The 16,711-nt window shown below is 37.7% G+C and overlaps 1 protein-coding gene across 1 annotated transcript in view; it reads left to right on the top strand.

Moving 5' to 3' along the window:
• Positions 1 to 16,711, top strand: part of Dip-B (Dipeptidase B) — a 107,260-nt gene that overhangs the window by 43,574 nt on the left and 46,975 nt on the right. Inside the window, exon 8 of the mRNA XM_067151664.2 lies at positions 4,172 to 4,354. Coding sequence (XP_067007765.2) covers positions 4,172 to 4,354 — 183 coding nt within the window. The remainder of the gene's footprint in view (positions 1 to 4,171; positions 4,355 to 16,711) is intronic.

Below are 16,711 nucleotides of genomic sequence, written 5' to 3'. Positions count from 1 at the left end.
TTTCACCTGTGTGTGGATGTATAATTGGAGCATACGACCTTTGTAATATGCTACTGTATTTACGCGTGTAAGTTGCACGCTCATTTTTTACTAACAACTTAGGAAAAAAATCAAGTTGCATAAATTATTCGTGTAATTCTGTTGCACAGAAAATTTATTTACAAAGAAAGGAAATAAATGTAAAAAAATTAAATATTTGAAATTAAAACATATAAACATATAAAATTAAAACATATAAATTGTTAATCATTTGGAGTAAAATTATTGCAATATTTGAAGCCATTTCTTTTCATTTTTACTCAGTTACAAAAATTATTGCATCTGTTTTCTTCTGAGCAGTTAGGAACATAAGCTTACATCTGGCAAGTTGAACATACGAATTTGAAGTAGGCTGTAGGTACTGGGAAGATGTTCTTCCAGTTTCAAGCTGGCAATACCACCTGAAGCAAAATAAATACAAATTAGCTAAGGATCAATCACATCAGTATATAATGACTAGAGCATGGATTATATGTAATATAAAAATGAGAAATATGTACATAAATATGTAGCTAAAATTGACAAAATATATAGTTAAATATGTAATAAATTAAAAAATGTGCAATTTAATACTAAGCTTTTTTGATGTATTCTTGTACACACAAAAAAAGGAAACAAAACCAAAAAAAGTTAAAAGTGCAGATGTTATTCAACCTCTAATTTTCATTTGGAGGTTCAATTAATAACTAAATATTTTTCAAATTTTCTGCAGTCATCGAATGCCTTCTGTCTGTTAGGATGTTCTTGTATATAGGAAAAACCTTTCAACTTCACATGAAGTTACTGGCGCGTATTTCAAATGATGAATGATACTGGTAGATACATTTTCATTCTAAGGGAGCTGCACAGACATACAGTATTTCCCTAGCCTCGCTCAATTCTCAATTTCCTTTTTAAATTTAAGCCTTCTTATATGAACGTCGTCTCCTTTACATGTTAATATGTTGTTCTGCTCTGGTTGAGTTGGTTTCTCCTGGAATTATTTTTGTAATAATAAATTTGTAACAATCTTGTATCTTTCATTCTTTTTCACCGCCTTCTTGATGTTATTTCTCGGCTTATCCCTGATGAAAATACAATCTGTTCAACATTTATGGTTAGATTTGCGTCTTGTTTCTAATGTTCCCGCGGCATATCATCCATTTTTGTTCCCCACGAACCTGCTACGCAGGCGTAGCAGGGGGAGAGGTGATACTCCCACGTGGCGCGTCCCAGGTGGCGGATAGGGGGGTCCTAACCGGCTTGCCGGCGGACTTGAGGGAAATAAAATACCTCTCGCGGACCAAACACACTACCCCCTGCGGGTGGGGGACGCACATGTAGAATACACCCACGGTATCCCCTGCCTGTCGTAAGAGGCGACTAAAAGGGGCGACCAAGGGCTGACTGAATTAGAACCATGAAACTAATTCTGAATCGTACCATCACGCGGGGAACACCATAGGTTGCCTGTACTTGCGAGTAGTACCACTAAATTCGGTACGAAATAGGTTTGTGATTAGTAGCAGTTAAAGCCTGGCCTGGTGGATTCCAGTACCCGTGCGTCGTACCCATGTGTGCAACTCCGCGGGTCTGGGCGTAGCCTGTGAGTTGTACCACTATATGAGCAGCACCGTGGGTCTGCGTTGCCTGTGATTAGTACCCACTATGTGAGGAACACCACGGGAATACCGGCGCCCGTGTTTAGTACACCTAGGTGGGGTACCTTCTCGGTTTGCGTTGACTCTGAGTTGGGCCATTGTGTGAGACACACCATAGGTCTGCGTTACTTGTACGTATTGCAATACTTGTGAGTAGTACCATTTTTGTGGAATACCGTGAGTCTTCGCTACTTCTGATTAATACCCCAACATGACACATACCATGGTTCTATTTTACTCGCGACATGTACCATTCTGTGGGGCCTTAGACGTGGATTTAACACCCCCTTTAGACACCAAGCATCATTGTGCTTTATAAGTGGTTCCTTGGTCGGTAATAATGTTATTTTCAATCTGTATTGAGTCTGATCCACTGGTTTTTGTTTGTTTGTTTTGTGTTTTGTTGAGTTCCTGTCCATCCATTCATTCTTCATGCCGTATTTTATTTTTATTTTGGTCAGTGGATGCCTTTGCAATTTTTGTTCTTTCATTTCGTACCATTAGGGGCCGATGACCTTCGATGTTAAGCCCCTTAAAACAACAATCAACATCATCATTTTTGTTCCAAGATGTTCATTACTAACATTGAAATGGCACACATGGTATGTTTTCAGTGGCCATTGCCATGGACAAATCTTTATAAATTCACTGGTAGAAGACGAAGAAGGTGCCAGTGCCCTTTGTGTAAGAACAACTTGTTTCTTCAATGGAGCACATTTTTTATTTCTCTCATGAAAATAAATTTTTAAATGCTGTTCTAATTGTGACTTCATCGAGCACCCGATACATTTATCACATACTCTGCTTAGCACGATTTTACCCTCACTTTTAAAGGCTTCATCAATTGAAATCCAATCATTTAACTTTGATGCTAGTTGGGATGCAACTGGTGCCATAGCGATTCACTAACTGTGACTCAGTACATGGTTCGAGCAAGTGTTTTCATTCATGGGTTTTTGTCAAGCGGTCATCCCTGCCACAGGGTAACTTTTACTTTGTGTCTTTCTCCGTAGTAGTAGCAGCAACATGTCATTGACCCACCCTTCACACTGTACCGTTAATTCTTAAGGGATGTACAGACCATCAACGTAGCTAAGGGATGCGATTCTTTGACAGAATACTTCACTTTAAATTATTAAATTATTTTTAGATGTTAGAGACGTACAGTCTTTTTAAACTGTTTTCCAGTGTTTAATTTAAAACTTAAATCAATGTAAAATTAGAGAAAAAGAATTGTTGTCTTTCATATGTGCAATATCCTTCAAAATATTTAAAATATGTAATATTTATCAAAATATGTAACTTTAAACTCATGGAATAATGGCTCTTTTAGTGTGATTTGCTGACATTTGAGCTTTTCTGAAGGTACATGTATGGGAACAGAATAAGTAATTACATATAATCCGGGCTGTAATAATGACATACCAGTAAAATAGAAGAAAATCTGTACCTTTGTATGCTGTGTGTCATTTATACTACAGGAAGAACTATTGTTGGCATCACCGCTTCCATCTTTCCAGAGCAAATAATCTTCACTCCCATCTAGTGTGTTCGAGATTCCAGTCTTCTTAAAACTGTTTTCAATTATCTGTGAAGAAGTAAGGTCCCAAATGTGTAGAAGTTCCACAGATCATTTCTGTTTTGACACTTGTTGGTACTTTGAAGTGCATTTTTCTATTTCCACCAGTACCTCACATTACACTTGGACGTTGAAAACTTACAACTTGCTGCCCTATTCCTATGAACCTCCGTGTGATTGATTGTGAGTTTATACAATGTAGTATTACTTGCATATTTGTTCATTGTGGATTTAATAACAAATAGTCGCAAGATCTCAGAACACATGCAAAGCACTCGTATAGAATATATATTTTCCTAACAGACTGCACAGAGCATTACTGCATCAGGTTAGCATTGACTCACACTGAAGTAGTTGAGCGTCACTGTTTGGAAATACCATGTTTCAAAATACAAAGTCTGCTACTAGCCACCTATATTTTGCAATGCTTATGGAACTGTACAGTAAATGTCTGAGAAAACAGTGTGTCTAATACGCAAAATAAAACTTTCCCCCATTTTGACCTTAAAATATTAGGGTGTGTAAATTTTGCAATAGTGAGAATTACACGAGTAAATATGGTATTACTGTGACGTTAGATCATTTTTAATACCATCTGTTATTAGATGAAGAAAATGAAACCGTGGATCCCTAGTGAAAATTTTTAGAGTTACACCACTACATTACCTTATACAGATACAGCTGGGTCAGAGCAAATATTATTCCTCCCCATTAACTTTCTCTCGGCCATTTCTTAACCTATCACAGTACTTCAAGTTCTGTTGTGTTAAAGTTCTTCTTAACCAAGTCTGTTCATCTGAACATTTCTCATCCTCTTTCATTCCATATTGTACTATTTCCATAATTTGTCTTATCATTCGTTCTTCGTTCATAGTTTAATTTTCACTCTTGCTCTTGTTCTGTTTTATTTTAGGTGCTGAATAAATTGAAACCAAAAGGTATAAAAGTGGTTGGAGCACTGAGCATGGTTCGCAATAGTGTTGGTGAGAATTCCTATGTTGCTGATGAAGTGATCACTGCTCGCAGTAAAGCCCGAGTGAGGGTTGGAAACACTGATGCAGAAGGAAGAATGATTATGGCAGATGTGCTTTGCAAGGTATGGTACTTAGTTGTATTTGAATATGGAGAGTAAAACAACAAATAAAGTTAAACCTCGTAATAAATTTACTTATTATTCGCAAAGGGAAAAGTTTCTTTTTTAATTTTATTAACCGTAGAGAGAACATATTATCCCCACTCAGTCCCTCGGGGCTTACCCTAGGCACTCGAGTGTATACTATTGAAAATAAAGTTCTTGGTTTCTTAGCTTAAATATCATTATTAGGTGTAGATAATTGTTTGTAATTGCATCTAACAGATGAGTGACAGTAGAAGAGAGAAAGCACACCTCAACTATCAGTAGTCAGTGTACTGTTACTGTAATTAGTATAGTGGAACTTCGATTCTCCGTTTTTGGAGGGATCACAGGAAAAAAAGCATACAACACGGGAAAACGGAAAATCCAGGAACGAATGAACCATCAACAATTTGACTAAACATCACAAAAATAAAATATGTATACTTATAATCTTACAAACACCCCTAAACCAAACCAAACCAAACTACAGCCCCAGTGGGCCTTCTGCCTACGAAGCGACCGCTGCTCAGTCCGAAGGCCTGCAGATTACGAGGTGACAGATGGTCAGTGTGACGAATCCTCTCGGCCGTTATTCCTGGCTCTCTTGACTGCGGGGCTGGCTTCAAACATTAATTACCGGTACGCGACTTAAAAATCTCAAAATTTAAGATTCAGTTTTACCCGGAAAAATTTGTCAGTTTCCTCTGAAAACTTCTTTCAGTTCAGCAACTTTGATCAGGCAAACTCTTCGAATAATCTAATACCTGTAATGCCAAGCCAAACCAAACAACAATTGACCACAATAGTTTTTAATTCTCTAACCTAATAATACAAAGCACATTAGATACCAAAGCGCCCAACATGATGGCGAAATCCCTTGATTTTTAAATCTTCCGTTGTAATTTGGTATACTGTTCGTAGTCAGTTTATGGAAATCTTGTACCGCGTAAATTAGGCCTACATCGACTTTTAAAGGTTATGTTGAACTCAAGGATATGGTTTCAAATGTAAGTATCGATCCTAAAGTTCTCGAATGCATTATACTCAGTTCTGCCTGTCACTAATCACAGTCAAATTGGAAAGAGAAAATAGCATTAACACTTCTGAAATGACGGTTATTCATGACCTTGAGCTCAGCTGGAAAGCACGCTCGCTGTACAAGTCGGTACAACTGCGAAATAATACATAGTTTCTAAATGTAACGTGCGCAAATAAAACGACTGCAGTTTTTATAACATTTTAACACAAAAACGTGAAATTCCTGGTCTTATATTAGGACGAAAACAATAATAGGCAATCCCAAAACCTCCCATGGCTTTATGTATATAAGGTACAACATTTGTTCTGGTACTATAATCTATCAGCTTCATTGTCCGTATTGGTGAATTAAGAATGCAAGTATGAAGAATGAGATTTCCACCTAATCAGTACTTTATTACAAAACTAGCTGATGTACCCGTGCTTCGCTACAGGATTCTCAGAAAGACTGACTTTGTGGTTTTCCTAACCGAAATCAACATAGGTCATTACAAAAACGTAAGTATGAATGTAGCGATTAAAAACAATGCTATCATATTAAATACTCGATCAAATGGAAAGCCGCACGTTTTATCACTTTTAACGAACAGTGCTGCGGTTAGATTGCGGTGCCAATCTAATAGTCCAAAGTTCCAGAGCTGGGATGACCAGGCCTCAGATTGCCATGAACACTCATCTGCCATTATTCCGTTAAGTATGCACACTGTTCATTCGAATCAGTGCCTCAGAGTAGGGATTGAATAGCCCGAATGCTATGATGATCCAGTGTGTTACGTACCAGTAGTATCAGAAAATTTATAAACCAGGGGAATGGCATGCTAAAGAAGAAAGTTATCTTACTCCCCAGCTACTTCCCATCAATATTCAGGCAGGCTGTTACACTCTGTACGACTGGGCGAGTTGACCGTGTGGTTAGCAGTGCGCAGCTGTGAGCTTGCATCCGAGAGATAGTGGATTCGAACCCCATTGTCGGCAGTGCTGAAGATGGTATTCTGTGGTTTCCCACTTTCACACCAGTCAAATGCTGGGCCTGTACCTTAATTAAGGCCTAAGACACTCCTAGCCCTTTCCTATCCCATCGTCGCCATAAAACCTATCTATGTTGGTGCGACGTAAATCAAATAAAAATACTCTGTACGCAGCAGTAATCCTATCTACCGGAGATGAGGGGCAACAGAAGACACAAAGCACGTCACGACAAACAATGGTCAATGAAATGGTATTGTTGATCAATGTTATGAGCTTTCTATATTGTAGGCCTTCACATTTAGTTTTCTTTCAACTCTGTGATTTGTAAAATATTTGATACCCTAAACTGTAGTTTCTTATTCTCTGACTTTACACACCGATTTTCATTAAATACTGTTTACCAATTATCTCGTTACTCAGTGCTGATATGGACTTAGTGACAAAATTCCAAATTCATGAATATCTTTGTGATCATAGCCAGTACGGTAACAATGTATAAGACATGAATAATAGGAAATTTAATATTATATAACCTTAGTTATGTAGCATTCATCGATTACACCTCTAATAAGAAATATTTGAGAATTACATTTTAGGCCTTCTCCTAAACTACCATTTCACTTAGCGTGAATAAAATAATTTACAGCCTAGACTATAGCGACTTATTTCCTGACTTTACATACCGATTTTCATCAGGATAGGACTACTAATAACAATATTTGAGAATTAAATTTTAGGCCTTCCCCTAAACTACCATTTTTCTCAGCGTGAATACAATTATTGATAGCCTAGATTGTAGCAGCTTATTCCCCAACTTTGAATACCCATTTTCTTTAAAGTACAACCCCTAATAACATAATTGTTGAGAATTCAATTTTAGGCCTTCCCCTAAACTACCATTTCACTCAGCGTGAGTAAAATTATTTATAGCCTAGATTGTAGAGGCTCATTCTCCAACTTCACATACCGATTTTCATTAGACCACTAATAACATAAATAGTTGAGAATTCAATTTTAGGCCTTCCCCTAAACTACCATTTCACTCAGTGTGAGTAAAATGATTTATAGCTTAGATTGTAGAGGCTCATCCCCCGACTTCACATACCGATTTTCATTAAATTCTCTTCAACCGTTTTCTCGTGATGCGTGTACATACATACATACAGACAGACAGACAGAAATTATGGAAAAGCAAAAAGTGCATTTTCTTGTTACTATGGACATGTCCGATACAGAAATACCATTATTTTCAAATTCAAAGCAATGTACAGACAAAACTCTTATTTTATATATATAGATGTTTAAAGTTATCTACATTAAAACAGTACCGGTTTCGACCTGTAAAAAGGACATCATCAGCTGTTGGTGTACCTGCTTAATAGGGATTGTACATAAAACATTACTAAAACTAATTTAACAAGAATGCCTCATTCTAATATAATATTACTATTAAGATATATACTTATGGTACAATATGGGGCTTAGACTCGTTGGAGTTCCATTCAAAAATCTGTGCTGTTGCCAACATTATGTCAAACAATATACATATATACATATGGTGCAATAAAGGGCTTTGGCTTGCTGGAGTCCCTTGAATGCCACACACTCCAAAAATTGTATAAAAGAGGTTGAAAATAAAGTTCCTATAGAATAGAGGATCACTGAGGTTTCGGTGTCAAGTTGAAACGTCTATGCAGCATGTCGGCACTGAGGCCAACCGTTGTGAATACACAATCAAGGTGCTTTGTTGGGCTGCAATTCGACTGAGGTTCTGTAGCTTGTTCATTCTTAGTGTATGATGTTGCTGATAAATACTAGTTTCCAGGTTCCTTGTTGAGGCATGTCATGCTATGGATGAAATTTTGAAATTAAAGAAAGGTTGATAGAGTTCCCCTCTTCACACTTGCATTTGTGCTCAGCTAAATTCAAAAATCTGAGAAAGAAAAAGGAAGTGGAATTAGAATAACTGATAGAGAGTGCCTGCTAAATGGAAGTAGGAATTAGAATAACTGATAGAGAGTGCCTGCTGAATGGTTTGTGTGCTATAGAGTGTGTGTTACTTACGTGTGGGCTGGATATGTCAAGTGTAGTCGGGAGTATGCTGCACCTTGTTGCGTGTGTGTCGTGTGGCTGTCGTAGTGTTCAGATTGAGAGGTGGTGGGGAGGGGGAAGCAGCTTCTGGAGGGGGTGGGGTGGAGTGGGTTGTGTCTTTTGGGTTTTGTGTGGGTTTGTGTCTGCTGATTCTTTTTAAATGTGTCTTTTAGAATGGGAATGGCTGTGTTGAAGAGGGTGTTAGTTTTATCTGTGATTTCATTTAAGTTGAGGTTGGGATTAGCGTATTGGTCCATATTGATATAAAAAACTTCCATTATGTTGAGCAGTGGGCCTGTGGGGCTCATATTTAAAATTTCCATATCGTTCTCGATATTAGTGAACTTCTGCTTGTGTTCTTCGACATGTTGCCCTATGGATGAAAAGCGGTTATATTTAATGGCATTGACGTGTTCGCTGTAGCGAATGGAAAAGCATCTGCCAGTTCGTCCGATGTAGCTGGCTTCAAAATCATTGCATTTCATGCGGTACACTCCTGAGTGGCTGTATTTGTTGTTTTCATTGACAGATTTAGTGTTATGTAAAATGGAAGCATTATTACGTGTGGTTCTGTAAGCTATTCTTAGATTGTCTTTTTTGAAAATATTAGTTATGGGGTGGATGTGGGTGTTGTTAAAGGTAAAAAGTGCGTAGTCTTTCTTAGGTTTGTTGTTTCTACTTAATTTGGATTTCGGTTGGTGTTTTATTTTGTGAATGATATTGTTTATCATGTTTCTACTGTATCCGTTATGCTCCGCCATTTCGTGAATTAGGTTTAGTTCCTTATTTAATTCTTCCTGGGACAGGGGAATGTTGAAAGCTCTGTATATCATACTGTAGTATGCTGCCTTCTTGTGTGCATTGGGGTGAGTGGAATCTAATTTTATGGTATTGGTATTGGAGGTTTGTGTAGGTTTTCTATAGATTTTGTATGTCAAGTGGTCTTCTGTTTTAGTGATGGATAAATCAAGATAATTCAGAGTGTGATTTTTCTCAGTTTCCATCGTAAATTTTATGTGTGGATCTATTTTGTTTAGCTGTTCGAATATGTTGTTTTCGTTTGTAAACCTGCAGTCTATAACAACGAAGATATCATCTACAAACTTATAATACCAATATAAATGGTCTGTTATTGGACATTATAAATTTTCCAGCTAACTCATTCTTGGTTGCCAGCGTTTCGCCCTCGTGTGCTAGGGTGGGCTCATCAGTTGGTACCTAGCACACCTACCAATACGCTGGCTAGTGCATACCGTGGAGGCCACTGCGTAGGCTAACTGGAGCCACCGGCAGTGCCAATGCACCAAGAGACTTTGTCTCATTATCAAAAATTGATGCCTGCTTGGCCATCAGATGATATAGATGTTGATTCCCATTCAGGACAAATATTTCAGATTCCCTATGGGAATCAACATCTATATCATCTACAAACTTGCACCAGAATGATATATTGTCAATTTTGCTAATTTCTGAGTGTTCTAAGTGGTCTATGTAGGATCTCGGCTAGTATTCCTGAAGCAGGTGAACCCATGGGAAGGCCTTGTTGTTTGTAGATAGTGTCGTGGAATCTAAAGTAATTATTAAATTGTTAGAAACCGAGTCTAACCATCGTCGTCTTGGTCTCCCTTTACTTCTCTAACCCTCTATAACAGAGTCCATTATTCTCCTAGGTAACCTATCCTCCTCCATTCCCCTCACATGACCCCACCACCAAAGCTGGTTTATGCGTACAGCTTCATCCATCAAGTTCATTCCTAAATTAGCCTTTATCTCCTCATTCCGAGTACCCACCTGCCGTTGTTCCCACCTGTTTGTACCAGCAATCATTCTCGCTACTTTCATGTCTGCTACTTCTAACTTATGAATAAGATATCCTGAGTCCACCCAGCTTTTGCCACCGTAAAGCAAAGTTGGTCTGAAAACAGACCGATGTAAAGATAGTTTCGTCTGGGAGCTGACTTCCTTCTTACAGAATACTGTTGATCGCAACTGCGAGCTCACTGCATTAGCTTTACTACACCTTGATTCAATCTCATTTACTATATTACCATCCTGGGAGAACACACAACCTAAATACTTGAAATTATCTAACTGTTCTAGTTTTGTATCACCAATCTGACATTCAGTTCAGTTGAATTTCTTACCTACTGACATCAATTTAGTCTTCAAGAGGCTAATTTTCATACCATACTCATTGCACCTATTTTCAAGTTCCAAGATATTAGACTGCAGGCTTTCGGCACAATCTGCCATTAAGACAAAGTCGTCAGCATAGGCCAAACTGCTTACTACATTTCCACCTAAGTGAATCCCTCCCTGCCACTTTATACCTTTCAGCAGATGATCCATGTAAACTACGAACAGCAAAGTTGAAAGATTACAGCCTTGTCTAACCCCTGTAAGTACCCTGAACCAAGAACTCATTCTACCATCAGTTCTCACTGAAGCCCAATTGTCAACATAAATGCGTTACTGTGTAAATAATATATGATGGTACAATTTATGTTAATACTGGCAAAGATCTCTGGAAAAGGTGTGCTTCCTACTGAAACCTCGATTTAAGGTAAACCCCCATTTAGGTTTAAAAAAATCAGGTCCCTGTAAAAACATTAAATAGGGGTGCTACTGTACATACTTCTCACTATTTAAGCCGCGTTTTGGATTCACTAAGGTTCGTTGCAGTTTTTATATTTTTGAGCACTGTCATATAAACTAGTAGGAAACACGTCTGACATAATGTGAAAGGATGACCTTGCTTTGTGTCCCAACAACCTATGGCTTATCAGTCTTGAATAGCTAAATCTGTCGTCAAGATCCGTCTTGTTACTTGTCAGTCTTGCTACAATATAAGACATTAATCTAAGATGCTACAGTTAATTGTTCAACTGCTTGATGATGGTTTTTGTTTGCTGTTTTTTTTTTTTTCCTATTTGTTTTACATTGCATAAACACAGATAGGTCTTATGGCGGCAATGGGATAGGAAATACCTAGGAATGGGAAGGAAGTGGCTGTGGCCTTAATTAAGGTACAGCCCCAGCATTTGCCTGGTGTGAATGAAATGTGGTATGGCTTTTTGTGCCGGGATATCCCAGGACGGGTTCGGCTCGCCAGGTGCAGGTCTTTCTATTTGACTCCTGTAGGCGACCTGCGCGTCGTGATGAGGATGAAATGATGATGGAAGAGAATACATACACCCAGCCCCCGTGCCATTGGAATTAACCAATTAAGGTTAAAATCCCCGACCCGGCCGGGAATCGAACCCGGGACCCTCTGAACCGAAGGCCAGTACGCTGACTGTTCAGCCAACGAGTCGGACACCTGGTGTGAAAATGGGTAACCATGGAAAACCATCATCAGGGCTGCCGACAGTGGGGTTCGAACCCACTATCTCCCGGATGCAAGCTCACAACTGCACGCCCCTAACCACATGGCCAACTCGCACGGTTTGTTTGCTGTTGGATCTGGGGAGGTTTTAATTCAGTATTTACAAAACACATAATTTTATGTGAAAGTCAATGGGAACCCATTGAGTGCTGAAAAGCTGTGGTGCGCTGAATCGTTGCCATCATAAGGAAATTGTTGTCATGCATCACTGACAGGGTCATGTTTTCTGAAGATACACAGGTTTTGGCACATGATAAGAGGTGGATGATTTGCTAGGTAATGTTGAATTGGATTGTATAAATATGGAAGCAAAGACCTCTGGGAGTATTTCTCAAAAGGTCCTGCCTTGTCTGAACCGTTTTGTGGACATTGTATCAAAGTGCGAAGTTGTGTCTTTGAGGAAGCAAAGACAAATTTTTCTGTAATTCTTGTTTAGCTCACTCCAATGTTGTCCATTTAATATATGCAGGGATCGTGACTTTTCAGTAAATGAAATCTTGAGATATCAAGTATTTCTACACTTGGTTGTTCCCATTTTTTGGTATATATAAAATATGACAACAGTGTAAAGAAGTGATGGATTAAGGTTTACAGTTGCAAATAATACTGGCATAATTCCCCTCCCCCCCTGCCCTCTTTTTTTTTCTTTCTCTTGAAATGAAGAGGACAAAAATTGAGGCTGAGAGTGTGTTAATTACACTTGTGATAAATAAGGTCAAACACTTCATTTGTCACTTTAACCCTTTGAGTGCCAAGGAACATGACTGAGCTGCTCCTGATTTGCTAAAATTGCTGGGAGTGTGATCACACTCTTCTTGCAAATAACCTAGTTAATCACTTGTTATGGAGTATTCTTTCACTGAGGGGTGTCAAGAGTAGTAGGACAAGAAAGGGGTGCGATTTCCATTATGTATTGTTTGTCACTATGATTTGTTCTGGAATTATCAGTGTTTGAAATTGACATATATACTTCACAAAATCTCTTTCTTGCTCATGAAATAGCAACAGAATATATGTTTATGAGTTAGTAGAGTATTTGAAAGCTTTAGACTTTACTGAGTGTGATTTGTGGGTGGAATGTTACAATAAGTATCAGTGGAATAACAGTGGTGAGGTTATGCTGGAAATGACTCCTGAAACTGCTCTGGTTTTATCTGTTATGTGTTACTGACTGAGGAAGTGTAAGTATGTATTTCCTGTGTAGATAGTGATATGAAATTTTCTTCAAATATACCTGGCTGAAAATTCCGGCTTTAGTTATAACCTTTTGCACTCCTATGTCGAGTGAGGCTCGACCTTAAAATATTAGACTTGTGCTCCGATGTCGAGATCAGTCCCACTTGACATGACAATAGCTTGTACTTGCAGTGTTCGTATGAAAACTGTGTTCTGTTTCAGTATTGTAGAGCTATCTAATGGTCTCTGAGAGAACATTTTCCCCTAATTACTAGGGCCCGGATGTTCATGACATGTCATATTTTGTTTCTTTATATTACTTCCATGGAAAATATAAGTTAAGCATGATTTTATCTATGGTGACTAAAATTATGCAATTTTTACAGATCATATAGTCATATTTTGGCTCTTTAAATGTTTTATGTCATTTTCCGGTAATTTTTCATATTATGGTCATATTTCCCCATGAATTTTCCTTTTTTGTCATATTTTTGGCTTTTTATTTCATTTTCACATTTCAAGTAGTCTCAAATGTGGATTTTTCACATCTCCTAATTGTGTCTATAATTTCTAACATTATCTTTCTTGGAAATATATATTTATGTGAATTAGTAGAGTAAGCTGTTTAGAAAGAGACAGATGCATATAAAACAACAGAATAGTGCGCCTCAATTGAACTCTAAATGATTTGACATATTTCAAATATGGCCCAGTGAAGTTCTGCGATGTTAAGCGGTCTTTTTCCTGTTACAAGTCAATGTTGCGTGTAAAGAGAAGATTGTTCCTTTTTGAACACTTTAAAATATATATAATTTGCTATTATAATTCTTTCTGATCGCCCATCAAAATGTGACATTTATTTCATTCTGTGCAGAGTTGAGAGACCTCTGGCATGAGTAATTAAATAAATCCAAAATATAATAATAAAATTAATATTATTACTTATTTATTATTATTGAATGTTCTAGATTTTAAAAGTATATTTTCAATATAATGTTAAATTTTGAAGATTTTACAAATGTGACCAAAATGTTTTAAAGTCATATTTATTGTTATATTTTAATACATGTTTAGGGCATAAATGCTTGCATATTTCTCACATTTTTATGTCATAAACATCTGGGCCCTACTTATTACTAAAGTTCGTGGGAATCGGTATGACTTTGTAACCTCTGTTATTCTCGAATGTTTACGAAAGTTTACTGATGATAAAGATTGAATGTAAACATGGCTTCTGCTTCGTCTCTTGCTTACAGAAGTTGATATTTTAGAAGAGTTAGTGGGCAATGATACTGGCATTCATGAAGCAACAACTGACTTGGATGAATTATTAGTGAATAATATAACTCAACGTGAACAGAGTGATAATGAAAGTGTAACTGGAGGTGGTGATATTTCTCTGAATCGATGGCACGATTGGAGAGCTGGTGATCCTGATTTACCTGCATTCTTATTGAGTGAAACAGTTTGTGGATATAAGACATCATATAGCAGCAATCCTTCTACATTGCAACTGTAAATATATTTCACATAACATAATTATATTTGTGTTCGACTGTTTTGCAGTGTCCACTTCCTATAGCTGTTCATAGTGCAGAAATTAATTAGAAGTGGAGCAGGAAGCATACGCTAAGAGTAATGGAGTTCATAAGTTTTCATCTCATTACAAATAACAAATCTTTCTTAGGTCAGTAATGAAATTTATTAGGTAACTTTTACAGGTCCAAATCTGAATAATTCTAATCTACTTCAGGTTAAATTTCTAGAAAATTTGTTTCCTTCGTCAAATTGTATTTTAGTTGACATCATTCGTTATCAGTATGACAGCCATCCTTTATAAACAATTTGGTGCTATCGTCAAATACCTGGCCTTTTAATCAGGGGAATTATGATTCTTCTTTTTGAGCCTTTCAAATTGGGCTGTACAATGGGTGGCATTCTTAGCATCGTCACTGTAAATGGGCAAGGCACTAAGAGGGTTAATATTTAATACCAAATAACTAAAATAACAAATTTAGAGCAGATTGTATTCACTTTCAGAAGCGGCAGCAAGAGGTTGGCAGTGGTGTTGATTATTGCTTTAAGAGGAGATACAACTAGGTAAACATCCCCTAAGATGGAAAATGGAAGAGGTCAGACACTTCGAAGACTGAGGTATCGACAAAGGAAAGGGAAGGGCTATGCAGGGCATGAAAACTAAAGACTCCCTAAGCCTTGCAAACCTGATACTAATGGGGTTGGAAGAGAAAAAGAGTTTACCAAAAGAGGTCGAACAGGATAAATGAAAGTGAAGAGCCTGGCAAAAGTAAGTGGAAGCAATGACAGGACTCAGCTAAGGGCCCTATGGTTGCCAACCCAACCCTCAGTTAAGGGCCCCTGCGGCATGCGGTGGTGAAACTGATAAGCCAATCCTAGCAACAAAACCGTTTGCAGACTTAAATGTCACACATACAGTGTGTGTATCAAAAGTAGCTCATTAATTGTGTAAATAAAAATCAGCACATTTGTATATTACTCGACAGCTTTCATCGAAATATGCATCAGTAAACAGATCATCTTCATTAGTAAAATCGTTGTTTGCATCCATGGCATCGTCCCATGCAACTCTCATCATCCGAGCCATCCACCGCATTAGATATCAAAAAGCTTTGTGATAATTATTTCCATAATCAGAGCCCATGCCCAAATAATCAAAAGAGCATACTTGTTCTATGCCAGGTCTCTCAATGGTGCCTCCTTTTGGTTGATCGTAGGAACCATATGCCATCCGTTCCCCATAAAATTGACAGACATAATTTTTGAATGGTTTATTAACTGAGATGTATTACTACTGTAAAACAGATGTAAGTCCGTCTGATGTTATGAATGGAACAGTGTTGGGATGGGACAGTTTATTTTTCACCGGATCTGCTTAATGGCCACAAAAACTGTTGAGAACAATCATAGCTCATTTACAAAGTAAAGCTGCAGGGCATTGATCCCTTACAAATTTCAGTCACTCTTTCATTAAATCAGCTGACCTATACCCTTTTTTCATGTACTCGCACAACACCAGCAGGAAGACTGCACTTTGGCAGAGTTTTCCTTTTAAAAATGACAAAGGTTTGTAGCATTTTACCATCTGCCATAGTTGCCAACTTTTTATGGTGTTTTTTTTTTTTTGCCCCTGCTGTTTTAATTAATACATTGGATGCATTCTTTGTACGCATTGTCATACTTTGTGATGTATAAAATAAACATTGGAGATTAGTCCATGTTTCCAGTTTGAGATTGAAGAAAATCCTTTTCTCAAACAAAACAGTAGCATTTCATACAATACAGCAATGTTGCCATATCTCTGTTCAACTATACAGTCAATCACCTCATTTCCATTCTACGAGCTAGGAATCGATCATCTCGTAGAATTTGCTTCCTGAATCCTTCAATAGCAAATTCATTTTAGTTCTGCTACAAACTCTCTTCTTGTGCATTTGACTCCTTTTATCTGAAGAATAAAAAACTTCCAAGTATAAACAGCACAGTATTACCCCCATTTTGCACTTCACTTTACATCACACTTCTATTGCTGTTTTGAGGGACTGAGTGCCGCTACTTGTTTCCTTATCTCTGGTCCTGCCTGGAGGGAGGAAGCGGTAGCAGGTAATTGGAAGGAATGGTTAATGACCTTGGATTTTCTG

Source organism: Anabrus simplex, chromosome 7, assembly GCF_040414725.1.
Source record: "Anabrus simplex isolate iqAnaSimp1 chromosome 7, ASM4041472v1, whole genome shotgun sequence".
Classification (NCBI taxonomy): domain Eukaryota; kingdom Metazoa; phylum Arthropoda; class Insecta; order Orthoptera; family Tettigoniidae; genus Anabrus; species Anabrus simplex.
The sequence above is the reverse complement of the archived record's forward strand: the minus strand, read 5'-3'. Positions and strand labels throughout refer to the sequence as shown.